A 27661-nucleotide genomic window follows, 5' to 3' on the forward strand; every position below is an offset into this window, starting at 1 on the left:
CTGCAATTCAGGCAGAAAATAAGCAAACTTGGTTAAAACAAACAAGCAAGCCAGCCAAACTCTTGAAAGAAGCACACTCTGAAAGCTTCGCGGACGCTCCCCATCCCGGTCTGAGGAGTCACCAGGTGAATCCGGAGAGGGCGGTGGACGTGGCCCCGCTCCAGGTGGCGGCTGGCCGCCGGACACCCCCCGCAGGCTGCGGGGCTGGGGGCCGCCCCCGAGCGTCCCACCCGCCGCTCTCCAGACCCGGAGCTTCCCCGCTGCGCCTAGAGCGGCGCCGCGGGGTGCGCGGTGGGGCGGGGGACGCCGGGGCGAGGCCGGGCTGGGCGGGAGCGGCTGCCCCGCCTCGGGAGAGGCGGGCCGGGCCGAGCCTATTTGAGGCGCGGAGCCACCGCCCGGTCTGGGATCGCAGCACCTCACCAGAAGCCGCCCCCGCAGCAAGCCAGCGAGCGCCGAGGCGTCGGGTGCGTGGCGGGGGCGCGGGCCGCGGAGGTAGCTTGCGGGCCGCCGGGTCCAGGCAAGGTGGAAGCCCGCGCGGGGGCGGAGAGGCGAAGGGTCGCATGCGGAGCCGGGGGCGCGGTCCTGAGCAAGGGTCCGTAGCCTTGTCTCCCCGAGAGGGCGCAGTGTGAGACTCAGGAAAAGTTAGTCGCGCTTTCCCGAGACTCACGCACTCATCGTGAGGCGGGCGGTGAGCGGCGCGGGGCACCCTCCGCGGCGACCGGCGGCCTCGGCCACGGCGTCCAGCCCTCGGGCGGGCTGGGGGCGGGGAGGCGCACCCTCCGTCAGCCCCGCGGCGCGCCCCTATTTGGGATTAGGAAGCGGGTCCTCCTTTCCTGGACGCGGGGGGCTGCGCAGGGACTCTGGAGGCGGCTCCTGCGCCCCTTGACTGGGCTGCACGGCTGCTGCATCCGGCTGCGGGGGGCGCAGGAGCTCTTCTACGAGGCCCTGCGGAGCAGGGGCTGCCGCGGCTCTCTGGGCGCTGATCCCACAGAAAATGGTGATGCCCCAGGGCCTGAGTGGGCATGTGTCTGGCTTGGCGAGCAGTGCACATCCTAAGCTTTTGCAAATCAGTGACTCATCCCTGCCCAGATTGGCTAATTTGGGCATTATCCCAGATCTGTGCTGAGGCCGTGTAGGGTGTGGCAGAATGTTGGGGGACGCTAGGAGGTGTCCGCTTTGGGGGTAGGAGCTGAACGCCAGAGAGTCAGGGACACATAGGGTGAGGCTGTGACTTCGGCATCAGGCTCTCCCCTGCAAGTTACTGATTCCTATTCCAGATACTGTGGAATCTTTGTAAAGTGACTCCCGGGAGTTGGGTTGCTGGACAGTGAAGATCGTTGAACCACAGTGACCCAGTCTGTTTCTGGGATCTTGGGAAAGGAATGGAAGACAGCTCATGTGATCGGTGGGAGATGGGAACTGCTTCCTAACTTCATAACATTTGGGGGTTACACTTAGAATCAGCACCTACTCCATGTTCTGGGGTAAAGTTTGATGATGGTCTTAGAATGTTTTGAGCCTCAATGTGCTAGAAGGATGCCTCACCAGGTACTTAAGTAGCAGAAGAGGGGAAACACTGCCTGAGAGATTGACCACCAAAGCTAGTTTTTTGCAGGGGTCCTTAATCAGTGATGTTTCTCTATGCTACAAAAATGGATCAGTGCTTTACTATAAAGACTTCACATATTGCTAGTGAGTCAAAAGGCTAGGGTTGGCCTCCCCTATAGTTTAGGTACCTACTTGCCAGGAACCTCATCAGCTAGACTCTGCATCTTAACCGTAGCAGAGACCTACGTTCATGTATTGTAACCTGAACATCTCATGTTGTCCCTAAATACAGTTGGCCTGTAAGCTTAATGTATCTGAGGCTCGTGGTTAACTGATATAAAATATAGCCTCCCTTTCCTGTGATGGTTTGGGAAACAGGCTCCTGCTGAGGACAGCTGGGTTAGCATTTGGTGTCTAGTGCCTGGACTGGTTCTTCTGATTAAATTTGGAGTGGTAAGCCTGCGAGAGAAGGGCCTGTTGCAAACTTCCAATTTGCTGCTGACTAAGTATCATGTGTTCGCTCTTGACTGATGTTCAGCTTTTCCATAGCGGGGAAAACAATCAGTAACTGAGAGGCACAAAGTAACTTTACCTTCCTTGATGCTGAGGAACTATGATAAGAAGGAAATCCTAGTAAAGGACCAGTTTCCTTTATTCCAACTCAGCATCACAGAATTTGGCTCTGGAAAGAAGACTTGTTTCAGCAAGGGCAGGAAGTAAACTCGCTCTCCTGGGTTCTTTGCAGAGGAGTGTGGGCAGGCAGTGCCTCTTTCAGCTTGTATAGAGGTCAGGGCCCTTTGTGAACAGAAGTTACAGAAGTGCTCCCAGGAACCCCAACTACTAGACTAATTGCTAGGTGGACCAGAATAGCACAGTACAGTAGATAGCCACTCTTTATTAGAGGGAAAACTACAATTAACAGCCAATTAAAAAGGTCTACATTCTGACTCACATTTAAATTCTTTATTCCAAAGCAACACTGAACTACTTCTTATAGGTTTTTCCAAATGTGAAGACCCAGGTAGTATTTCCTCAATTTTTTGTTTTGCTTTAATATAGTGTTTCTTTTCTGGCGCTTCTAAATTCTCTGATTCTGGGAATGGCAGGATGGCGTTCACATATCCGTAGTATCTGTAGGGTGAGAAGGTTTTTTTTTTTAATATTTGTGTCTCTATATAAACTGTTCATCTAAAAGGAAAGAAAGAAAGAGAGAGAGAGAAAGAGGAAGGGAGGAAGGGAGGGAAATTTTCCAGGCAAGGAAGAAAGATATGTATCCAAATAGATTTTTTTTAAAGTTCTAAGGTTGCTAACCTTGATTTCAAAAAAAGTATCGGTTATAATCTCTTCTGGAAAAAGAGAACTGATGTTTAAGAATGAACATATCAAAATGGTGCGTACCTAATTTTTGGAGAAGTACACTTTATTGGTTTAAATGTGGTTATAATTAGCAAAGTGACTATGTAAAATGGCATCTTTGTATTCAATACTGTGTGTATTGAAGCTTACTGAATGAGTCAGCAAGTTAGTTTTCTGACAAAAACATGATCTCTTTTTTTAATTTGTTTACAGTTTCCACATGTTATGTAGTTCTGAATGAATAAGCCAGAGTGAAGTAATTAAAACTTTTAAAGGACTGTACTTTAAGATTTCAAAGAGTGAGGTTTTACATTTAGTGTAAAATGAGTCTGTGTCAAAAGTGAGCATGCTTGGACCCTGGTTGTTGACTTGCCAAGAACAGAATGACTTTGGGCCACCCTATTAGCTCTCTGAATCTTAATTTCCTTACCTTTGGAATGGGAATATTAGCTTTCCCCTGAAAATCTCTTACGATCATTATCAGAAAGAGAATAGGAAAAGTATGGGAAAGTGCTTCATACGTGGAAATGCACCACATTAATGCAGGGTGTCATTATTCTAATGGGCTTGTTTAGTGTGTCATAACATGATTCAAACTGTCACATGAGGCTTTAGTGAAACACTGTGGAAAGAAAGTGAAATCTGCTTTGCTTCTCAAATTGTTTTCGTTGGAGCTGAAAATAAGCTGAATATGTTTGAGCAGAGACTTGAAGAAGAAATGTTACATTTTGGAGATGTGGTCTTCACTTTCTAGTCATAATCAACCTTTAAACACATCTTAGTTTTGTTGGAGTTTTGTTAATATGACACCTTATTAGGCCCATGGTACAGATTTAGCTAACTACTGAAACTAACTTTTTAGTTTTTATTGACCTGTGTATCTACACTTCTGTAGGGATACTCACGCTGGTCAGCCTAGACAAGTGTTTCTCAACCAGGCACACTTGTGCCCTCTCCCCCCAACCCCCAGGATATGTGGCAATGTCTGAAGACATTTTCGGTTGTCAGAGTTGAGAGGTGGGGTGTTGTGCTGCTCGCGACTTTGTGTTTTTTTTTTTTTTTTTTTTTAAAGATTTATTTATTTATTTGGCAGAGAGACACAGTGAGAGAAGGAACTCAAGCAGTGGGAGTGGGAGAGGGAGAAGCAGGCTTCCTGCTGAGCAGGGAGCCCCATGCGGGGCTGGATCCCAGCACCCCGGGTTCGTGACCTGAGCTGAAGGCAGATGCCCAACGACTGTGCCCCCAGCCCAACGACTGTGCCCCCAGGTGCCCATGCTCCAGGCGTCTTGTAGATTGAAGCCATGGACGCTGCCCTGCACAAAACGGCTCCAGCTCCCACGAAGGATCCAACCTGAAATGTCAGTGATGCTGAAGCTGGGAAAGAGCCTTTACAGAATAGGAATATTTAAGACAAAACACTTACAAAGTTATGTCTAGGTCTTTGGTATGTTGTGCAGGACTGGAAGAAGTTTGGGTAATCAAAGGATTTCTGCCCACCGTGAAGTTTAGGATTGTTTCATACTGGCCTCCAAAATGAGAGAGGCTTTGTTTTCTTAAGAAATGCCCTTTCTAGGGGCACCTGGGTAGCTGTTAGTTAAGCTTCTGTCTTTGGCTCAGGTCATGATCCCAGGGTCCTGGGATCTCGCCCCTCCTAGGGCTCCCTGCTCAGCGGGGAGTCAGCTTCTCCCTCTCCCTCTGCAGCCCCCACTCTTGCTCTCTATTTCTCAATTGCTCTCTTTCTCAGTAAATAAAAACCTTTAAAAAAAAAAATAAAGATCTGGGGCGCCTGGCTGGCTCAGTTGGTAGAACGAGTAACTCTCCATCTTGGGGCTGTGAGTTTGAGCCCCACGTGAGGGTGTAGAAATTACTTAAACATAAGATCTTAAAAAAGAAAGAAAGGAAGAAAGAAACATCCTTTCTTTTCCTTTTCTGTAACAATGCTTCTCTCAAATTCTTCCTGCCATGGCAGCACGCTTTTCTAAGCAGCGGAAGCCTTTTGGGGAAGGAAGCAGAAGCAGAGGAGCACCTGACTTCTCTTTAAAAGATCACATGCTCTAGGAAACCCCAGAATGGAAGCCCTGGGAGAGTCACTGTGACTTCCCAGTCAAATTGCCAGCAGTTTCCCACGCTGGAAGATGGATGTGGTGATACCCTAAACTTCCAGATATGTTTGAGAATACCCAGATTTAAAAAAGAGAGGTACAAAAAACCAAAACAAAATAGCCTTAACACAAGGTAATATTTAACTGTGGTATAAATAACAGCGGAGTATGATAAAGTCTGATATGTATAAATGAAGGACTTTAAGTCCTAAGAGGAGTTCTGCCTATTTCTTTTTTTACCGAAAAGTGTTAATATTTTAGATTTTTAGGACCTCCTATCCCTTGGAGGTAATATCATTTCTTAAAATAATTTAGTAAGTATCATAAGTGGGCAACTCCAGGGAAAAGGGATTCTGATTGTTTAAGATCCAGGTCACTTTGGCTATAGGACAAGTGATCCTGACCCAAGAAAACTCACCCAGGCCTCAGGAGTCCAAAGCTGCCCTCGCCCCCTCACTGCCAGAGCACGTGCAGCGGGAGCAGGCGTAAAACAGCTTACCTGGTTAAAAACTTGGCAGAGGGAGAGGAGCAGGGGAAAGCAGGAATGATGTGTCAAGGCTACCCCTTGAGTCCGCTTTGGGCAAACCAACTCTCTTTGGTAGCATCCTACCCCAAAACGTTTCCCTCCGCAGTGCCTGACTCCTCTTCTCTCTTCTCCTCTCCTTTCCTCCTCTTCTTTCCTCTCCCTCCCCTTCCCTCTTCTCTTCTCTTCTTTTCTTTTTTCCCTAGTTTGTTAGACTGTCAGAGCTTTGTTTGGCATAACAAATCTCTTTTAAAAAAGAAAAAGGGAGCTTCTTGTATACCCGCCTTTCTTCTTGATTGGTCCACACCTGGATCTCACCTCTCCTTTAAGGCTTAGCTCAGACACCACCACCTCTTCCCTTCTTAGAAGCAAGAGTTCTAGTGGTGACTCCCTATTTCCAGTCTGGCTCACAGTGTCGATCTCTTGGGATCCCTACTGGCCTGTGAGCCCTTTGAGCATACAGATCCCGGCCTGTCCATCTTCCAACCCAGGCGAGAGCCCATAGAGTGCCTGGCCCAGAGCAGCGAGGGAATAAGTAATTGGCAGCAAATGCATCTAGGGACATTGGTTTTCAAATCTCCCTAGGAATCAATCAACTCTGCTTTCCTCCTAAAACCCAGAAGAGGGTATGGGGGTTGATCTTGTGAACGGGAGGGGAGGGGGGTGATAGGAAGAGCTTTTAAGAGGTGGTGGAAAAGGCACCCAGGAAGGAAAGATGATGATGAACCAGGACTGTTTGTCTCTTTACCAACAAGGAAAGGGGCAGAAGATTGTCTTCCTTGTTCTTCTCTCTCCTGTGTTATGTGGCCTTTTATTTCCAGGATTCAGAACACAAGCTAGTATGATTAGAGCTTAAAATTAGGAGTGAAGTTGGGCTTGGTGATCTAGCTGGAGTGCATCCCCGCTCGAGTTTCCTCTGTGGTTCCACACTCCTGATTGAGGTGTATTTGGGGAATAGACTGGCTTGGTTAGAAGAAGGCCTGTAGATCATCTAGAACTGCCCAATGAACTATTTGTGATGTTATCTTTAAATGGAAACTGGTGAAATCTTCTAAGATCAAATGATAACCTATCTTTTTTTCCCCCTTTCAGGAAAATGGCAGACAATTTTTCAGTAAGTGTTTTATCTCTGTTTTCTTACCATGATACACATCCCCTTAACACCAGATATTCCCTTCTAATTCTCTGACCCTGCAGCTTCCTCTGGCCATAACTGACCAGTGAGGACTTGTTAGCTGACGTCTTGTTTTTCCAGCAGCAGGTTCAGGGAGAGAGCCAAGCAGATAGAGGCCTGGGACTCACTGACAGTAAGCCTGGGACAGAGACAGGGGGATTCCATGGGCAGGAGCTGAGAAATAATATGAGCAAAGGGAATAATGGTGCAGTCTGAGCATCCTGATTTCTGGATTGTTCTTCTCATGTCAATTAGGGAGGATGTGCTTTTACACAGGGGAAGGCTGCTTTCTGACTTTGGCAAATTATGAAAGGCAGCCCTCCCTGAACTGAGATGATGGGAAACAAGAATAAAGGGAGGCAGGGGATGCAGCAGCTCTCCAGACACCCCGTGAGGCAGAAAGGGGGCAGGGAGCTACCCCGGCTTCTCCTTTCTTCCCACTCTTTAATCTCCTGCCAGTGCTGCCCCTTAGCCAGACTCATCTGGAAGCCTGGAAATCACCGCCTACAGGGGTTAGAGACCCTGTGATCAGCACAAGGCAAGGAGAAGGAGGGTTTTGACAGGACATTGCCATCTTGGGAATATGGCAGGACTGACTCTTTGCTGTCAAACACGGAGCTCCTGGAACTATGGGAACTTAGGCCCATCACCCTGAGCACCTATTGTTAGGTATATTTCATCTGAACCATGTAGTTGCTCGACTGTGATGAGCCATGATCAAAAAAACACAGATAAGGCAAGTACAGACCTATATCAGAAACCACTGTGCATGGCCCATGTACCTGTTGTGGCTGCCAGGAACAGGCTTGTGGTTTTGCTAGAGATTAGAAATGGGACTGGAAGCCCTTTGGGAGCCATTAAGAAGGGGACCACACCTTCCAGAAATCCTTTTCTGGAATGGTCTTGTGAAACCAGGATGGAGACTTCTAAAGCCATCCTTGTTCTTTGCAAGGAAAAGTCAACGCCATTGGATAGTCGTATGAACTTTACCGTGTAGTTAATATATTGACCCTGTATAGCCCAGAAAAAGTAGCAATCATTAGAATTAAAATCCATCAATGAAGTGCATTCTTTATGGGAAGACAGTTCATGTTGAGAGCTGTGAATTGTTTGCTTTTCATTTTCTATATGGCTCTCTTCCTATACAGGGAGTACTCAATCTGGAACCCCATTTAATTAATGGCATGATCTGGCCTTTTAAAAAAAACTTTGAAATTTTACAATAGTTTTAGACTTACAGAAAAATTACAAAGATAGTATGAAGAGTTCCCGTATACCCTATGCTCACTTTCTTCTATTATTAATGTCTTACATTAGCATGATACATTTGTTACCATTAATAAACCAGTACTGATACATTACTACTAAAAAAAAGAATAAAATGATGAAGCATATATAATCCCAAAGTCTAATTTTAGTCTTAACTTCAAACTATTTAATAGGTGGAAAATTTTTATTGATATGAATTTTATACCCTTACCATATATATCACTCTACTTCTTAGATCACATATTCCTATTTTCCTGAAAATTCTGTTTCTGTGAATGTATTCATGTTGTAATTGTTGATGTCTTTCTTTCTAGCTTAATGATGCTTTATCTGGGTCTGGAAACCCAAACCCTCAAGGATGGCCTGGTCAATGGGGAAACCAGCCTGCTGGAGCAGGGGGCTACCCAGGGACCTCCTATCCTGGTGCCTACCCTGGACAGGCCCCTCCTGGCAGTTATCCTGGACAGGCCCCTCCTGGTGGCTACCCTGGACAGGCCCCTCCTGGCGGCTATCCTGGACAGGCACCTCCAGGAGCCTATCCTGGACAGGCCCCTCCTGGCGGCTATCCTGGACAGGCACCTCCAGGAGCCTACCCTGGCCCAACAGCTCCTGCTTATCCTGGACCACCTGCACCAGGAGCCTACCCTGGGCAACCGAGTGGGCCTGGGGCCTACCCGCCTCCTGGACAGCCAAGTGCTCCTGGAGCCCAGCCCGCTGCTGGCGCCTTTGGCATCCCTGCTGGACCACTGGTAAGATGGAACTTGGCACTTCATAGACTTGACTGTGATCAGGACAAAGCTAATGAAGAACCAGCACAGTGTTGTCTGGAGCGCTGGTGCCATTACTTTGCTGTGCTCTGGCTGGGAGCTGGCTCTGGGCACCAACCTACAGAGGGTTTCAGAGAGACCTGAAGCTTTAAACTCGCAGGTTAGAGCCCCTCTTCCAGGACCAGCTATGGTGTATGTCAGCCTAATAGAAAAAAATCATTGTATTGAGTTTTGGATGTGTACTGTTAGTATAAAGAGAAGTCCTTTAAAATAAATAAATAAATAAATAAATAAAGAGAAGTCAATGTATCTTTTGAAGACATCTCTGTAAAGCAGCTTTAATATAAATGAAGTTAAGATTATAGAAATGGGGAAACATTTTGGTTACTATTATTAATAACCACCGAGTATGTAGTTCACACCAGCTATGCGCTTCTACATGGATGATTTCAGTTACCCCTGTATCTGCCCCATAAGATGCTGTTACTGTCCCTACTCTATACACGAGGAATGGGGACAGTAGAGAGCTTTATAGCTTGTTTGGAGTCATAGAGGGAATGTGTAGGGAAATCAAGGTAATGTGGTTTTGAAAGACTTTCTAAAGATAATTTAGTGATCTAAGGATTGAATTTTCATTTATATTAAAACCCACTTTAGTAAGTGAATTCTGAGTGTAAGACCTAATCCTGTGGTAACTGTAGACACATCTCAGACACCAATCCTTCTCTTCCAGATGTGTAGTCTAGTGAGGAGATAATATACAGATGTGGGGAAAGCGTTAAGTAGCCGCGTGGGATCAGACCCTTCCAGGAGCCTATGGGTGTTGGCACAGGAGGTGTCTGACTTGCTTTTAGGTCAGCTTGGAAGAGAGTGCAGAGCAGGTGCCGGAAGCGTGGGCAGCATTGGGCAGGCAGTAGTCGACCACAGTTAGTCATTTATAGACAGAAGGGGATGTGGAAGTTGTGGCAAGGGAGAGGCAGATGCGCGAGAGGTTGCAGAGGAAGAACCCCAGGAGCTAGTGGTTACGTCTCAGTCAGGGATGATGGGATTTTCAAGGCTCGACAATTAGAGAACCAGCCACGGGTCAGCCCAGACCAGGAACTCGGGAAGGAGACCTGATTGTGTGGGGCTTGGGGGTAGGGGGTGGGGTGAGGAAGAAGAGACCATTCCAGTTCACACCTGTTGGATTTGAGGCATCTGTGGGAAATTCAGATAGGAGGAGGTATGGGGCCCAAGAGAAAAGACCTGGGTGATGGTTGCATCCAGGGGGGAAAAATTATGAAGGGAAGAGAGAAGAGGCCAAAGGGAGTTGTGGGAATATTGACAGCACCCTACATCTAGATGGTTAATGCATTTTTCTGGAAGAATTAGAGAATGTATTAAATGAAAAGTGTTCATTACACCAATATTTAATACCAGACCCCCCTCTTGATGCCATGTAAGTAGAACTCACAAGAATTCACGAGTCCCCGGATGGGATACAATGCCCGCCCTCAGGGAGTAAAGGACCGAGATGAGTATGTTACGTGATCAGGCTCTTAAGAGGGGCACAAAGTCAAAAAACTAAAACTGATATAATTATATATCAATAAAAATAATCTTAAAAAAGAAGAGTAGCACGAAAATATTAATTTTCTTGATTGCAAGATCTAGTTTAAGCCTTTCTGAAAAATAGTCCTAGTGAATTAATTATAGATTGGGATGTCCTTAGTGATGAGAGATACAGTGCTCCAAAAGGGAATATGGTGTGTCTTTGGCACCAATTAACTGAGGGCTTTTTTCTTTAATTTACTTATTTATTTTATCTTTAAGAATTATTTATTTGAGAGAGAGTGAGAGAGAGCAGAGGCAGGGGGAGGGGCAGAGACAGAGAGAGAAGCAGACTTTTTGCTGAGCAGGGAGCCTGATGTGGGACTGGATCCCAGGAACCCAAGATCATGACCTGAGCTGAAGACAGATGCTTAACCAACTGAGCCACCCAGGCATCACCCCCCTGCCCTAATGGCTTTATTCTTTTCTTTTTTAAAGATTTTTATTTATTTGTTTGACGGAGAGGGAGACACCAAGAGAGGGAATACAAGCAGGGGGCGTGGGAGAGGGAGATGCAGGCTTCCTGCTGAGCAGGGAACCCAATGTGGGGCTTGATTCCAGAACCCTGGGATCATGACCTGAGCCGAAGACAGACCCTTAACGACTGAGCCACCCAGGCACCCCTGGATGGCTTTATTCTGTTTTTTTTTTTTTTTTTTTCTTCAAGATTTTATTTATTTATTTGATAGAGAGGGATCACAGTAGGCAGAGAGACGGGCAGAGAGAGAGGGAGAAACAGGCTCTCTGTTAAGCAGAGAGCCCAACATGGGGTTTGATCCTAGGACCCTGAGACCATAACCTGAGCTGAAGCCAGAGGCTTAACCCTCTGAGCCACCCAAGTGCCCCAGGGTGGCTTTATTTCTGAGTGTTACTTGTGCATGTAGGAATTCTTGTCCCTTCAGGCTTAGGGCAGGGTGACTGGAGAGTCTGGAAAAACGGCTTAAATTAAGGTTATGTGTAAGTCACATTAGCAACGTATTTTTCTTTCTTTTCCTGAGAAGACATGACTCTTTATTGATATTTGCATATTTTTTGTTCCCAGACTGTACCTTATGACCTGCCCTTGCCTGGAGGAGTCATGCCTCGCATGCTGATAACAATTCTGGGCACAACGAAGCCCAATGCAAACAGGTAAGAACAGTATTAGCAACTCTAACGTATTTGTCAATTGTTTCTTGAATATAGGGTCATCTATTTTGAATTTTAATAAAATTTTTAGAACTATGCATTGAGAATTCTATACCATAGAACGGAATTATCCCATAAATCAGTGTGTGTTCCCACCAAGGGACAAAGTATCCCTCATTAAATCTTGCTTTTCTCCTGGAACCACAATGAAACATTTCTACTTTTTTTTTTTTTTAAAGATTTTATTTATTTATTTGGAAGAGAGAGCATGAGCACAAGTAGGGGGAGAGACAGAGGGAGAAGGAGAAGCAGGCTCCCTGTTGAGAATGGAGAGCTATGTGGGACTCAATCCCACACCCTAGGATCATGACCTGATCTGAAGGCAGACACTTAACCCACTGAGCCACCCAGGCGCCTTGAAACAGTTCTGCTTTGTGAGGACAAAGGGAAAGAGCTGACAGCCCATACAGAAAAACCTAGGTTCTTCCTGGCAGTGAGAACCTTAGAGTTCAAGGGAAGGACAGCCTTTGAAAAGTAATGCTTGGTCATCCCTCCACCTCTGAGCCATATCTTGTCTAAAAAACCAGGCATGCACTTTATATCTAGATGCCCATCAAAAATTGGGGTCAGAAACACCAAGATCGCACTGGACATCATTTTGAGTTGATCTGAAAGCTTGCACATTGTACCACTCTATTTGTACAGATCACCCTGCAGTCATGCAGTCACAGTATGTACGGTCTCAGATCTGGTGAGCTTGACTGCCGCTTCCGCCTTCCTACTGGGCACATCAGCTGTGTCACAGATTCCTCTGGCGTCAGCCAGGTCTACGGTTGTTATGTGGTGGGATGGGGGAACCCCGGTCTTCTGGGTAGACACAATTTATGCAAAGATTTGAAAAGATCCTACAAGTTAAAGACTTCCTCAAAATAAGTCAACCTTTGCCGTGGGAACTGGTTGGATGGGGGGAGTGAGGATGGAGTTATCCTCTGAGCTAATTTAGGACAATCCATGCTGATTTATGGTTGCCTTGTTATCACCACTGGTTGTACGTCCATGTAATACAAGCAGGTTTGGGATATCCTGAAGACATCCAGTATGCCTGTCCCCAAGGTTAGTGGTACCATTAAAGCTCCTGCAGCCATAAAGTAATCTGTGTTTCTGGGGTTTATAGACAGTGCACAAAAGGTACCGGTTCAAGCTATGCACACAGGTTTCCAAGAATCCATAAACAACCCCTGTGAGTTCTGTCACCTTGCTCCTGGTGGATCAATGGGAACCCCCCTTTTCTTTTACCAGAAAATGGACTCAGCCTCTGACGTAATCATTTTACATCCAGCTAGCCCATTCAGGTGCACCTCCAGCGAGCCTTCTCTGCTTCTGTGTGGTAGCCAGTACTCTAAGCCCCCCACTTCGTTCCACACAGCCTCTACAGCTTCTCTAAACACAGTGCTTACCTGCACAATAAAGCTTGTCTCACAGCCAATTATGAAATGTATATACCCCCCGTAAGCATTATTATTCACCATGTACAGCATAAAGTGCCCTCAAAGTGGCCCCAGGTTTCTATAAGGAACCCTTGACCAGTTTTCATAGTAGAGGCAGAAAAGAGGGAATGGCAGCTGAATGGAATCATGTGACCAAAGACAAGGAGGCAAAAAAAAAAAAAAAAAAAAATGGAACATGTAGTGCCTTGATTATTTTCAGATACTACAAGAACACATCAACTACTAGGCCTCGTATACTTTCCAGGTTGAAGTCATACTCTGGTTTGTTTGTTTCCATTTGAAAATTTTCCTGTATTTATTTAAAAAAATCAGATCTTTAGAAAATTATATGTTCTCCACTTGATACAGATACATGAAGTTGAATTATTTTACTAACTCTGGTCTTTGCTTTAAAACAGATTTGCTTTAGATTTCAAGAGAGGGAATGATGTTGCTTTCCACTTTAACCCACGCTTCAATGAGGACAACAAGAGAGTCATTGTTTGTAATACAAAGCTGGATAACCTCTGGGGAAAGGAAGAAAGACAGGCGACTTTCCCATTCGAAACTGGTAAACCATTCAAAGTAAGTTATTGCTACCATTATATACTGATAATGCACATTTCTCAGGGAAGAATCACTCTACCACCACAAGGTACTTAAAATGAATTTATCAGCTATCCTGAGACACCTAACTGGCACATCTGCTCCCCATCCTGGGGAACCAGGCTTAACAGGTCTGGCACATTTCCCAGCTCCATTCCTGCCCTTCACCATTGTCCCTGTTATCAAACCCTTGAGTTTGAGCTTTTCTGGAAATGAGAAAAATAGCATCTTTAATAAAGAGGGCAAAAGGGGGCACCTATGTGGATCAGTCGGTTAAGTGTATGACTCTTGATGTCGGCTCAGGACTTGATCTCAGGGTTATGAGTTCAAGTTCCATGTTGGGCTCCAAGCTGGGCATGGAGTGTACTTTAAAAAGGAAGAAAAGGGCAGAAGGTCTCAATGGTATAGTTGGGCTGAGACTTAGTACCTTAATACAACATAGTTGGCATGGCAATCAAAGTTAATTTTTTTAAATTCTAAAATTAAGATGTTTTATGAAAAAAAAAATTATAGATTTTCAAATTAAAAAGACTTCCATCTTTTCCCATTTCTCCCAACCTCACAAAGTCTGCAACTTGGTTAATATTTTTCCAGTATTTTCTATTACATGCAGCACTGTTTGTTTTAAAAACTTATTAAGTATTCTCTACCCCTGAACTCATGACCCTAAGATCAAGAGTCACATGCTCTACCAACTGTCCCAACACACTTTTTATTTTTAAGCATTGCTTTAACAAATACTGGGTTGACAGTAGAGTGGACAATAAAACTACTAGGCTGTAAGCTCCTCAAGGGCAGAGACTTATAGGGACCAGATTCTATATTTGGTGGACATCTTCTCAAATTTGAACATTGTTGCTTAATAGTATTTCATTATTTAGATATGTGCTAATTCTGTGAGTGTCCTGTGGATGATAATTTGGAGTATGGAAATATTCCAAACAAATAAAACGTGAAATGATTATTTTGCTAAAATATTGTAATAATGGTCCTTATAGAGCTTTGCTTCCTAGAAAAAGAATTTTATTCCAAGAATGTACATATTTTCCAAAAGATTTTATTTGAGACAGAGAGAGAAGCACAAGAGGCGGGTGGGGGTGGGGCAGAGGGAGAGGGGGGAAGCAGGCTCCCTGCTGAGGAGGCAGCCCGATGCTGGACTCGATCCCAGGACCCTAAGACCATAACCAGAGCTGAAGGCAGACGCCTAATGGACTGAGCCACCCAGGCGCCGCTCAAGAATGTACATATTTAAAATTTAGATAAGATATTGCCAAAGTGCTGTTTTCAAAAGGTTATAAGGATAAACCTGTTCACTACTTAACTGTTGGAAGAGTGTTTCTCCTACTCTGGCCCACACTGGTTATTATTAATCTTAGTAACATTTGCCACTCTAATTATTAGAGAATTCCTTCTTTGGTATTCTATTTTCATTTTATTTACTGAAGTACAGTTGCCACAAGAAGCTACATTAGTTTCAAGTGTACAACAGTGACTATCATCTCTTTGTTACCCTATGCTTACAACTGTCACTATCCAGCACTATTACAATACCACTGACTATATCCCTATGCTGTACCTTTTACCCCATGACTTATTCGTCCCATAACTGGAAGCCTGTACCTCCCATGCTCCTCCAACCATTTTGTCCATCCCTGTACCCTGCCCCTTCCCTCTGGCAACCATCAGTTTGTTCTTTGTATTTATGGGTCTGTTTCTGCTTTTTGTTCTTTTGTTTCTTCCTTTGATTTTTTTAGATTCCACATGAAAGTGAAATCATGGAATTTGTCTTTTTCTTTCTGACTTATTTCATTTAGCATAATATTCTGTAGGTCTATCCATGTTGTTGTAAGTGGTAAGATCCCATTTTTTATGGCTAATATTCCATCACACCTATATATGGTATATGTAGATACCACATCTTCTTTACCTCATTCATCTATGAATCCACACTTGCACTGCTTCCATATCTTGGTTATTATAAATAATGCTGCAGTAAACATAGGGGTGCATATATCTTCTCAAACTAGTGTTTTCATTCTCTTTGGGTACATACCCAGTACTGGAATTACTGGAGTATTTCTATCTTTAATGTTTTGAGGGACCTCCATACTGTTTTCCAAAGTGGTTGCACCAATTTACATTCCCAAGAGTGCATGCATGTTCCTTTTTCTCCACATCTTCGCCAGTACTTGATATGGTTATATTTTTACTTTTAGGGGTTAGCCATTACAAAAACTTTGTTTTTGTGGAGACACATTATTAATCTTTACTTTCATAGCTTCAACTTATCTTTATGACTCATTATCATCTTTTTTTCATTTTATTTTGCTTGGATCTTTGAATAATCTCTGGAATTTATTTTTGCTGCAAAGTTACTTTTTTTTTTTTTTTTTTTTTTTAATTTGAGAGAGAGCAAGAGAGCACAAGCAGGGGGTAAGGGCAGTGCGAGAGGAAGAAGCAGGCTCCCCACTGAGCAGGGAGCCCGATGTGGGGCTTGATCCCAGGTCATGATCCTGAGCTGAAGGCAGATGCTTAACCAAGTAAGCCACACAGGCACCCCCCAGGGTTCCTTTCTTGGACTTTAGTCCGTTCCATGGATGATTATAAAGATGAAATGTGGGACATTCTCAGCTCAGGCCAGATTGGTTTTGAAATTAAGAGCATTTCTAACAGTTTTGTGTATGTGCCATTTCAGATACAAGTGCTGGTTGAATCTGACCACTTCAAGGTTGCGGTCAATGATGCTCATTTGTTGCAGTACAATCATCGGATGAAAAATCTCCAGGAAATCAGCAAACTGGGAATTTCTGGTGACATAGATCTCACCAGTGCTTCACATGTTATGATATAATCTTAAAGGGGAAGATTAAAAAAAAAAATGAAATTGAATATAAACCCTTATACATTGAAACTTCATGTTTCCTGATTGAAAAATTTCACTTTTATTCATCACTGTCCTTATAAATCTTTGATTTAATAAATATTCTAAGAGTTCCCTCTCTTTATATGTCATTTAATTGGGGCAATTTATTTATTTATTTATTTATTTATTTATTTTTAAGATTCTATCCATCCATTTGACAGACAGAGAACACAAGTAGTCAGAGAGTCAGGCAGAGAGGGGAGGAAGCAGGCTTCCCGCCACACAGAGAGCCCAATGCGGGGCTCGATCCCAGGACCCTGAGACCATGACCTGAGCTGAAGGCAGAGGCTTTAACCCACTGAGCCACCCAGGCGCCCCAGGGGCAATTTATTCTTGACAATGCACAATGGACTGAGTAAAAGGAATATGTAGCAATATTAATTCTGCATTAAAGTCTCCCAGAGTTTTCTATACTTACTAAAGTATTTTTGAAGAAAATATTTTAACCTCTATCTTTCAGAGTGTCTTTAAAAACCTGAAGATGCGGGGCACCTGGGTGGCTCAGTGGGTTAAAGCCTCTGCCTTCGGCTCAGGTCGTGATCCCAGGGTCCTGGGATCGAGCCCCACATCGGGCTCTCTGCTCGGCAGAGAGCCTGCTTCTACCTCTCTCTCTGCCTGCCTCTCTGCCTACTTGTGATCTCTGTCTGTCAAATAAATAAATAAAATCTTTAAAAAAAAAAAAAAAACTGAAGATGCTACAAGGTAATCATTCTTCCATTTTCTTACTTAAGGAAGTATACATTCAGGAAGCACAAAGAAAAAGTATAGCTGTTGATGACCCACAGGCAGTTCCTGTTAACATTCTGGTATATTTCTTTTTGCTCCTCTTAACTATTTTTTCTCTTTAGACTATATTTAGCTGTTTTCAAATCCATATTTGATACCAAATTGAGACAATCTTGGTATAGGTTCTCTTGGTTCTTCTGAAATCTCCATATTTATAGAGGAAAATTAAGCTCTTAATTAGATATATCATCTGCATAACAAATTTAATAGTTCCCATTGTCAACCTTCTTAAGCATGCCTTTCTGCACTTCCTCATTACCAGCAGGCCCCAAAATTCAGACAATTTCAAAACTAAGAGGTGATCAGAGCACTTTTATAAAAGAATCAAAATATTGTTTGGTCTATTTATTGTTTCTGGAATACCATCTTCTCAGATACTTTTATTGTCACAAGTTGGGTTCCCTGGAAGCAGAGATTAGAACCCAATAGGCTTATGGAGGAGAATCTTGACATCAACAGCTGAAGGACAAGAAGGCACACGACTGGGCAGAGGGAGAAGGTTTGGTTATTGTTGGCTCAGCCTACCCTACAGGGGTTCTGAAGCTGGATGACCCTTTGGAGCTGTCAAGAAGGGGAATAGTCCTTTATCTCTTCAGTTCAATCAGTCAACAAATACAGGCCACCTGAGAAACAGTATGATCTGAGAAGTGGCTGTCTTCAGAAAGCCGTCTAATAGCACTTCTAACAATTAAAGGAAAAAGTATTTCAGTCCTAAAGAGGGATGCGAGCAGCATATCACAGTTTGTTAATTCCTTACTCTATTATTCTCATCTTGATTCTATCTATGATTAAGTGGAAAAACATAAGCTATAGAAAAAAGAGGGAACTTGTTCCACATAAAATTACTTAAATCCTGAGACTTGGTTCCTTTGTCTATAAAATAGTGGTATAATACACCTTTTGTAGGGTTACTGTGATCGTTGAATAAATGTTCACAAATGTTCATAAATGTTCACAAAGGGGTTGCCATATAGGAGGTCCTCAACAAATGGAAATTCTTTTTTCCCCCCATTTTTGGAAAGGCATTTGTTCTACCAAAGCAATATTTTTTCCTAGTATCTTTAAAGATTTTTCTAATATCTCATAATTCTAGAGTCCAATAGCCTAAGAACACAATATCTAGTTGTAGGGTACATTAATAGCTGCTTATCCATCCATTCCCTGTTTCCTAATAGTCACGGTTTTATTCAAATATAATCCTAGATAAAATAAGGAATCCAGATTAAAGATAATCCCAAATGGATTGTCAAAATACCCCAATTTCCTCAAGAAACACTATCATGCCTAAAACACTTTAACACTGAATATTAAAACATTTTATGACACTATATAAAATGATTGAGTAGAAGTGAACACAAATACATACTCTAAAATTTTTAATACACTAACAATATATGTGACCCCAAAAGGACCCAGCCACAGAGAAGCTGACACCAAGGATGACAGAAGGAACTGTGAACATAATTTTGGACCTTGAAACCTTTGTTGAGCTGGTGATTGTAAAGCACCAGGAATCACCCTGGGAACTTATAAAAATAATAAATTTCCCTGTTATTAAGCCAGTTTGACTTCATTTTACCATTACTAAATAGCCAAAAGTTCTCTGAACAAGTCCATAGTACATCTTACCAAACCCACCAAAAAAATCACGTTTACTGACATTGTTTTTGTTCTCATCAAGCATGCTTTGTCCTTGTGGGCAAATGTTATTTTATTATTTTGTTGCATATTGCCTTATATAGACTCTGAGTCTTTGGGTTATCTTGCACCAACTTCTTTTGCATGCTCATATGCTTGGGCCCTTAGAAAAGCCCAACTTTTATATGTTTCTTTGTTCTGCATGTCTTCCTTGAATTATTCATTAATGGGATGTTAAAGCTGATTTTATCTTTTGGTAAGACTAGGCATTCTGAGAACATTCTTCTAAGCTAGCCCCTCACATGGCCTGACTGCTCATATAGGCTCGATATAAGTTTAACATACCTTTCCCTGACAACAAAAGTGGATGTGTTTTCTTTTCTTTTTGAAAACCCCTAATCATACACATTTATAAGCTGCTGCTTGTTTGGTGAATGCCACCAGCCCTAACTCATTTAGAGGTAGAAATAACTGGACCCAGGTCTGGTTACAAGCTTAGCTACTACGAGTCTTCCTGGTGCTGTTATGGCCCTGTCTTCTACAATCCTAAAATTAAGAGTTTTATAAAAGAGAAAATAGTTCAAACACATTAAGTGATTGATATAATTCTTTTCAAGGGAAGAAGGCATTTCCTCCTAAAACTACCAGGTATATTAAGGGGAAAATGAAAAGAAAAAGGCAAAGATTTAATGGGTCCCTCTAATAGTTGAACCGTTTGAAACTGCAGAATGTAAACAACTTCAGATTCCAGAAAGCTCATTTAAAGGAACTCACTATACTCTGAAAAATGTAATATGCAAAGCTGCTCAACATCAACAAATTTAAGAGTCCTAGCTAAGAATAAAGCATAAGATGCAAATATTTCTGTCAAAGTTTAATACTATATTTTGATTAAACTGAAGAATGTTCATAAGTGCTGAGTAAGTACACTTAGTTTTAATTAAGCTTATACATTTTAAACAAGAGAGGCGAGGTAAAGTACATTTTTTATTCTGCATAGTTAATGTACAAAATATCCCCACTTCCCTCGAGAAACACTATCATAGCTAAAACACACTCTGATGAACACTGAATATTAAAACATTTTATGACACTATAAATTGACTAGAAGTGAACACAAATACATACTCTTCAATTTTCAATATGCTAATAATACATCACATTGATAATATGAAGAAAAATATTTGGATTTATTTTTAAATTCAAGATTCTTCTGGTTGTTCATCACGGAGGGGTCTTATAGGTGAAAACGTAATCAAATTACCCCCAAAGGAAATGTGTCTGGCATGATCTTGATGTCTCCTCTCCACCTGAGTGAATGTACTACTGAAGTTTAGGCCGGGCTAGAGAATAAATTCAGAGAAGTCACTAAATCAGAGTTTTCACCAATTAAGCCTTCAACATTGCAAATAGCAGGTTAATTAATAACATGAATAATATTTTGGTATATATAGTAATAAAACCATTAATAGCACAATGATTTTGCTACTTACCAGTGGATCTAATTTCAAATATATATATATATATATATATATTTTTTTAATTGAAAACGTATGCTAGGTACATATGCCTCAAAGATGACTAGTAATATGTAAATGGACTTTAGCAGTATATGTAGGATAAATAAAATTAAGACCATATCTCAAGCCATTTACAGATTCCACAAATCCCAAACCATATAACTGCACCTCATAGGCCTTTTACTAATGTGATCCTACTAGGATCCTTTTCTTTGTTCCCCCTCGAGTCCTATTTCAGGTTCAAATGATGCTACAGAAGCAAGTAATAATTTGGGTCTCAACTAGACAAGCAGACCTATGGAAAATAAAATTGAGAAGTCCAAGGTCTAATATATATGAAAAGTGGAAAAGAATTCATAGGGAGACTAAATTATAGAGTACCAAGACTTGTCAACTAGCTAACGTATAAGATAATTGAAACGCTTTTAATCATAGTATTAGTATAACACAACATGTGATACAGTACATTCCAAATTTATTTGTAATATCCCATATTATCAGAACCAAGCATTCAGAGTTCAGATCTGAGAACAGGATTAAACAGGTTTATATCAACTGGCCTGAAGATGAAATCCCTGACTCTAAGATCAAGAAAGCAGACTAAAGGTCACTACAGGTCCATATTGACACACTTCATTCTACTCCTGAGACACAGGGCAGCCCAGAAGCCTGCATGAAAAGAAGGCATATCTTTGGAAATAATGAAAGCCCACATATACGGAGATCCTTAAGGAATTAGTGGCTTAAGGAAGCCAAGTATTTTCCAGGCTTTACAAGGTTAACAAAAACTATTGCTTTTATCCTACATTTGCCTCAATGAACTTTTTATACTCTGAGATCAAAGTTTAGCAAACCAAGGCCATTTCCTGACCCATTTTAGCAACTGGCCCTGGAAAATTTCAAAGTAAGGCTATAAACCAGGGTGGTCAACCTGGCTACACATTAGAATCATCTGATAAAGGTCCTACTCCAGATTGAAATAAAAATATCTGGGGGTAGGGCTGAAAACCACTGCTATAAACAGCAGGCAAGAGTACACTATTTTATTCATGCCACAGTGCCAGCTCTGCCTACAGAGGAATTTACAGATAATAAGCAAAACAGATTCCTAAAATTATAATGGGTTTTAGGAATATAACATATTCATATTATATTCCTAAGAGATTGTGTGCATTGTGCACCTACATCTATATATACAAATTAATATGGGAGAGAGGAGAGCTTTTCTAGGAAGGCCTCACAGAAGGGCTAAGGTTTGAACTAGATGTAGAGGCAAGAGGTCACCAAAAATAAAGGCTGGGGAGCCTCTAAATAAAATAGTAGAAGAGAGAGTAGAAGATCTACTCTCTCTCTCTCTCTATCTATATATCTATATATATCTCTCTCTAAAAGAATTAAAATGGAAATAACCCCTGATGACTAATGGTAGGACAGACATTATCTTCCCATATTATCATTATCTTCCCAAATGTATGTTTCTAAAGAAAGAAATCTTGTCTTGTTTTTTCTTACATCACTTTGAGATACCTAGCATAATTCAAGCTACAATTAGATATCTAAATATTCAAGCAATGTCATAACAAATTTGATACATAAATTATATAGGGAAATAAATCTTCAGAATGTAGTATTAAAACATGTTACATTTTTTAAAGTTTATAAACACATTTTTTCCCATTTTGAGAAAAATGAGTAACAAATGAATTTCATAGTAAATAAAAGAGTAACATATAAATCTGAAACCAACTTTGTACACAAACTGAAAAGTGAGTAATACCATTTTATAAAACAAATCTAGACTATAAAGCAATTTTTCAAATTAAGTTGGAAAACTTACCGAATCAAGAAGATGGCATTCAGTAGTAAGACTTTTAATATCAAATACTGAAAAAAAACAACAAAAACCCCAACTTTTAACTTTTTAAATATCCTCGCAGTCAGGTGTTGTTAAGAAATAGACAAAAATGATGAAAAGCTCCATATATTAAGTGCTAAGATAAAAATCTAGGTCATTTTATGCTACAGCATTCTTTTATAATTTTTTTAAAGAGTTTAAAAATTTATTTATTTTTGCAAGAAAGAGAGCGTGCGCAAGCAGGGGTGGGGGTAGGAGAAACAGGCTCTCGCTGAGCAGAGAGCCTGACATGGACCTTGATCTCAGGACCCCGGGATCATGACCTGAGCCAAAGGCAGACACTTAACCAACTGAGCCATCCATGCGGCCATGCTATAGCATTTAAAAAAAATGTACTTAAGGGGCGCCTGGGTGGCTCAGTGGGTTAAAGCCTCTGCCTTCGGCTCAGGTCATGGTCCCAGGACCCTGGGACCCCTACCACATCAGGTGGTCTGCTCGGCGGGGAGCCTGCTTCCTCCTCTCTGCCTACTTGTGATCTCTATCAGTCAAATAAATAAATAAAATCTTTTAAAAAAATGTATTTAAATTTTTTATTAAAATTCTCATTCTTAAATTCAGTATAAAAAGAGTCTTCTAGGGGTGCCTGGGTGGCTCAGTGGGTTAAATCCTCTGCCTTCAGCTCAGGTCATGATCCCAGGGTCCTGGGATCGAGCCCCACGTCAGGCTCTCTGCTCAGCAGGGAGTCTGCTTCCTTTCCTCTCTCTCTGCCTGCCTCTCTGCCTACCTGTGATCTCTGTCAAATAAATACATAAAATCTTTAAAAAAAAAAAAAAAAAGAGTCTTCTATAAACAAATCCCATGCTTATAATATTAAAGGTATCACTGAGCATCCAGGTTAGTGAATATATAGAAATCTGGGGAGAATGATGCATTTGGAACGCATGGAAGCTCTGTCCCCTTTCCCCATGCTTTGCCCTATGCATCTCTTTCACATGGTTATTCCTGATTTACATCCTTTTATAATGAACAGGTAATATACTAAGGTTGAAAGAAAAAAAGAAAAGGCACCCAAGAATATAGCTGGAGTACATTAAATGTCTGGCCAAAGTTACATTTATTTTGCCTTAGGCCCCAGCCAGAACAGCACCACTGAGGAGCAGATGAAAACAGTAGGAGAAACTATCACACATTATACTATAACGAAAGTCTAAGAGACATTTCCTATTGCAGAACAATCACAACAAAGTAGAAAGGAAAAGGCATTATGAAAGAAAAATAGGGCATTTTAAAGAAAGTTTTGAGGATGTGTGTTGACAAGGAGGTAAACTAAAAAAATAAACTTTGGGGAATTTCTGAGTCTTCACAATGAAGAATCCAGATTGGTCTAATGTAAAACGCTCCTTATTCCCAACATGGATTATTAGCCGTTGTTTTTAATAAGTATACTTCCAAAGGTCTGATGTGTACAGTGGGACACTACGATATGTGCCGATTCTTATAAAGTGTTTCTTGTCAATGCCCAATTTTTCAACCTTTACTATTAGAAACTGGTTGCCAGGAGTAGTCACAATAATCTATGTATTAGTCCAAGTTCATTTATTTAACAAAGCCTCATCTAAATATATTTAAAAGAGCTCACCTGACTGAGAAATTTTAGTCTTCTCTTCCTGTAAGATGTCATTTTGTGATGGTATATTTTTTTCAGGGCTGCTCATCAAAACATCCTGTGCTGTGACTGAAGAATGTAGCTCCATCCCTTCTACACCATCTGGAATTTCTTCCTTTTCATTAGTATTAATATCATCTGCCACTTCACTAGCAAGTAGAGGCAAATTCATTCTTTCACTGGGTAAACAATCCGTCTCAAAGTTTATCTTGTTTGCAGCCTGGAAGTAAAAAAGATTTCTGCTATTAAAAATAAAAACAGTAGAACAACATTCTGAACACAGGCTAAAGAACACTGTAACTCCTACTATCTTGCTTCTTGAACAATTAATTCAAAGAATATTATGGCAATGGTATAATTGAAGGAAGCTTCTCAGCAAGTATCTACAATTTTCCAGTTTTGTGACTGGCAAACATTTTTTCGGGAAAGGCAAGATGCAAAATATTTTAGGCTTTGTGAACCACAGAATCTCTGCCACAACTACTCAGCTCTACCATTGTATTGCAAAAGCAGCCAGATACAATACATAAGTATGGCTGTTATAATAAAACCTTATTTAAAAAAAAAAAAATCTTGATGTGAGTTAACACAAAATGGGACTATGCTTTCAAACAAGACAAAGGCCTTTAAAACAAGAAGTATCATTTGAATGACTGGTTTAGATTTCTGACGGAAATTCTGGGGGTTGCTTATGGAGTTACTATATATAATGACATAAATTGTGATCTATATACTGGAGTGGGACTTACATAATTTACTTCAATTAAATCTTGTAATCCAGAATGCTGAGCTTCTTCTGTGCTATTCCTAAAAAAGAAAAAAAAAAAAGCAGATAATCAGATAATTAAACATACTGCTATCTTTTTTACTTGTGTTTTAATATTATCCTTCATGGGTCAAAGATGGAGCCTGGTCCAAGATCAGACCTGGTCCAAAGAAGTTAGTTTGGGACTACAGCTATAGTGGGATGGCCACACAGACTGGGTGCACTCCTCCCCAGAAAGCTCACAGCCTATTACCATGCTGCTGAGTCCACCGGCAGTCTTGCGAATCTCACCAAATCCAGAGATACATACATACTAGGGAAAGGTTAGAATAAAGCCAACTCCTGGGGATCAAAGCAACAAGTCAGTTATTGTATACTACATTTACTTGTTAGTTATAGCTTAATTCTAGTTCTAATCTCGAAGTCTGTAACTTGTATTTCATTAAAAATACTTGGGGTATTATGCTGAGCCAAATAAGTCAATCAGAGAAAGACAATTATCATACAATCTCCCTGATATGAGGAATTTGAGAGGCAGAGTGGGGGTTTGGGGTAGGGAAGGAAAAAAGAAACAAGACGGGATTGGGAGGGAGACAAACCATGAAAGCCTTAATCTCACAAAATAAATTGAGGGTTGCTGGGGGGAAGGAGGTATGGAGATGGTGGTTCCATTATGGTCATTGGGGAGGGTATGTGCTATGGTGAGTGTTGTGAAATGTGTAAGCCTGACCATTCACAGACCTGTACCCCTGGGACAAATAATACATTACATATTAATAAAAATAATTTAAAAAAAAAACCTGTCTCAACCTCTTGCAAGTCATTTTTTTTTAATATGTTATTTTTCTAGTTTTCAACTCCCCTTTGCCTTCACTGCACAAAGTTGTTTGTATGTAAGATGATCTTTCAGGATTACTTTTGGGAATCAAGTAAGAAAAATTTATTTTTTTTTTTTTTTTTATTTTTTTTTTTTAAAGATTTTATTTATTAATCTGACAGAGAGAAATCACAAGTAGACAGAGAGGCAGCCAGAGAGAGAGAGAGAGGGAGAGGGAAGCAGGCTCTCTGCCGAGCAGAGAGCCCGATGCGGGACTCGATCCCAGGACTCTGAGATCATGACCTGAGCCGAAGGCAGCGGCCCAACCCACTGAGCCACCCAGGCGCCCCAATAAGAAAAATTTAAAGAATACTTGTAATACCTTTTTTTTTAAAAAAAGATTTTATTTATTTATTTGACAGCAAGAGAGGGAATACAAGCAGGGGGAGTGGGAGAGGGAGAAGCAGGCTTCCCGCTGAGTAGGGAGCCAGATGTGGGGCTCGATCCCAGGACCTGGGATCATAACCTGAGCTAAAGGTAGACGCTTAACTGACTGAGCCACCTGATGCCCCTGTAAAATCTTTTAAATACAATTATGGGTCTTCTTAGCTCAAGATAATAAACTAGAGGATATATATATAAAGTAAAGCAACTTGCATTTAAGAAATGACAATAAATTGGTATTTTATAATCCACAGATTTCTAGAACACCTAAAATATTTAGTCCCAACAAAATCTAAATATAACTTGGTTCATACTAAAAAATTTGAAATTTTAAAATTTGTTCCATAAAATATTTAAGAGCAGAAACTTTCATTTGTTTCCTCTATTTCAATTCATAAGGTGTTCTTTTATTTTCTTTTTTAAAGATTTTATTTATTTACCTGACAGAGATCACAAGCAGGCAGAGAAGCAGGCATAGAGAGAAAGGAGGAAGCAGGCTCCCGGCCAAGCAGAGAGCCCAATGCGGGGCTCGATTCCAGAACCCCAGGATCATGACCTGAGCCGAAGGCAGAGGCCTTAACCCACTGAGCCACCCAGGCACCCCGACAACCTTCTTTGCTATAATGACTGAGTATTCAATGCTATCCCATCTCCAGATTAATAATAAAACCAACAGGGGCACCTGGGTGGCTCTAATAGTAGGCACCTGCCTACTTGTAATCTCTATCTGTCAAATAAATAAATAAAATCTTAAAAAAAGTAATAAGGCATCTTTAATAATAATAATAACAATAATAATAATAAAACCAGTAGTTCTCTCTTGGTTCCAGACTACAATTTTATTTTCTCCTTACCTTAAGTTATCTTTTTCCTCACAGATTTCTGGTACATTTATGGTCCTTGAACAAGGACTATATAGATCATTGTGATGTATTTGTGCAGAGGCCATACTCTGCAGCAAAAAGAATAGAGGCAGCCTCCAGTTTGACTAATTATAAGCTGTATTTGGGTAAGTTACTAACTTTTCATGTCTTCTCACTTGAAAAATGGGGATCTAGTATCTCACAGGGTTGGTTCCCCTCCCCCCGCAACAGGGCTTCTCTGCAGATGAAATGAGATAATACATGTCAATAACCTAGAAGCATGTCTAACATATAATTATTTGGTACACATGAGCTCTCCCTTATTTATGCAAGATAGCAAACTCAAGGCACTTTTGGTAGAGGCTGGTACAAAATAGCCTATCTCTCAAGGACCCTGCAGGGAAGTCCTGGCACTGGTGTTTCATAAATGATGAACCTGAAGCTAAGGGAGTTAATTAAACTCCCAAAGTTTCACAGCTCATATGCCATAGAACTGGTTTTGAGCTCAGAGCTGCCAAGCACCAGAGCTGTACTGTGTTTAGCACCAAACAACACTGTATTGCTTCTTTTCTTCTTAGTTCTGCAGAATTTACTTTGCATGCTTAAATATAACCAATAATCGATCTAAAATTGTAAACCTTAGTTCCCTCACTTAGACAATAGAAGCATTTCTTACACGTTACAGAGTCATTGTGAAATCTAATTAAAAACATAGATCTTGCATATTTTACCAGGCTAACAATCTGAATTGATTTTTAATGTCAGCATCTGTTATACTTCTTTTTAAAAGACTTATTTTCTTATTTTTAGAGAGAGAGTACGCGCACGCGCAC

General features: G+C 41.4%; 2 protein-coding genes across 5 annotated transcripts in view; one reads left to right on the forward strand and one right to left on the reverse strand.

Moving 5' to 3' along the window:
• The first annotated feature begins 375 nt into the window (after positions 1-375).
• Positions 376-16551, forward strand: LGALS3 (galectin 3). Of its 3 annotated transcripts, none has more exons than XM_059182158.1 (6): positions 376-464; positions 6622-6643; positions 8287-8721; positions 11372-11460; positions 13364-13529; positions 16246-16551. In XM_059182158.1, the coding sequence occupies exons 2-6, from the start codon at positions 6626-6628 to the stop codon at positions 16399-16401; spliced, it is 864 nt and encodes a 287-aa protein (XP_059038141.1). In that variant the 5' UTR covers positions 376-464; positions 6622-6625; the 3' UTR covers positions 16402-16551. The 3 variants fall into 3 exon arrangements, with proteins under 3 accessions (XP_059038141.1, XP_059038139.1, XP_059038140.1); XM_059182156.1 differs by having other exon boundaries at positions 416-517; XM_059182157.1 differs by having other exon boundaries at positions 420-522.
• A 3320-nt stretch (positions 16552-19871) lies between these two features.
• Positions 19872-27661, reverse strand: part of DLGAP5 (DLG associated protein 5) — a 38652-nt gene continuing 30862 nt past the window's right edge. For both annotated transcript variants that reach the window (XM_059182154.1, XM_059182155.1), the window contains exons 16-19: positions 24688-24745; positions 23912-24158; positions 22255-22301; positions 19872-20240 (exon numbers count right to left, since the gene is read on the reverse strand). In XM_059182154.1, the coding sequence (XP_059038137.1) occupies positions 20100-20240; positions 22255-22301; positions 23912-24158; positions 24688-24745 (493 nt within the window). In that variant the 3' untranslated portion in view covers positions 19872-20099. The remainder of the gene's footprint in view (positions 20241-22254; positions 22302-23911; positions 24159-24687; positions 24746-27661) is intronic.

The sequence above is a fragment of the Mustela lutreola genome, chromosome 7 (genome assembly GCF_030435805.1).
Source record: "Mustela lutreola isolate mMusLut2 chromosome 7, mMusLut2.pri, whole genome shotgun sequence".
In the NCBI taxonomy this organism is placed as follows: Eukaryota; Metazoa; Chordata; class Mammalia; order Carnivora; family Mustelidae; genus Mustela; species Mustela lutreola.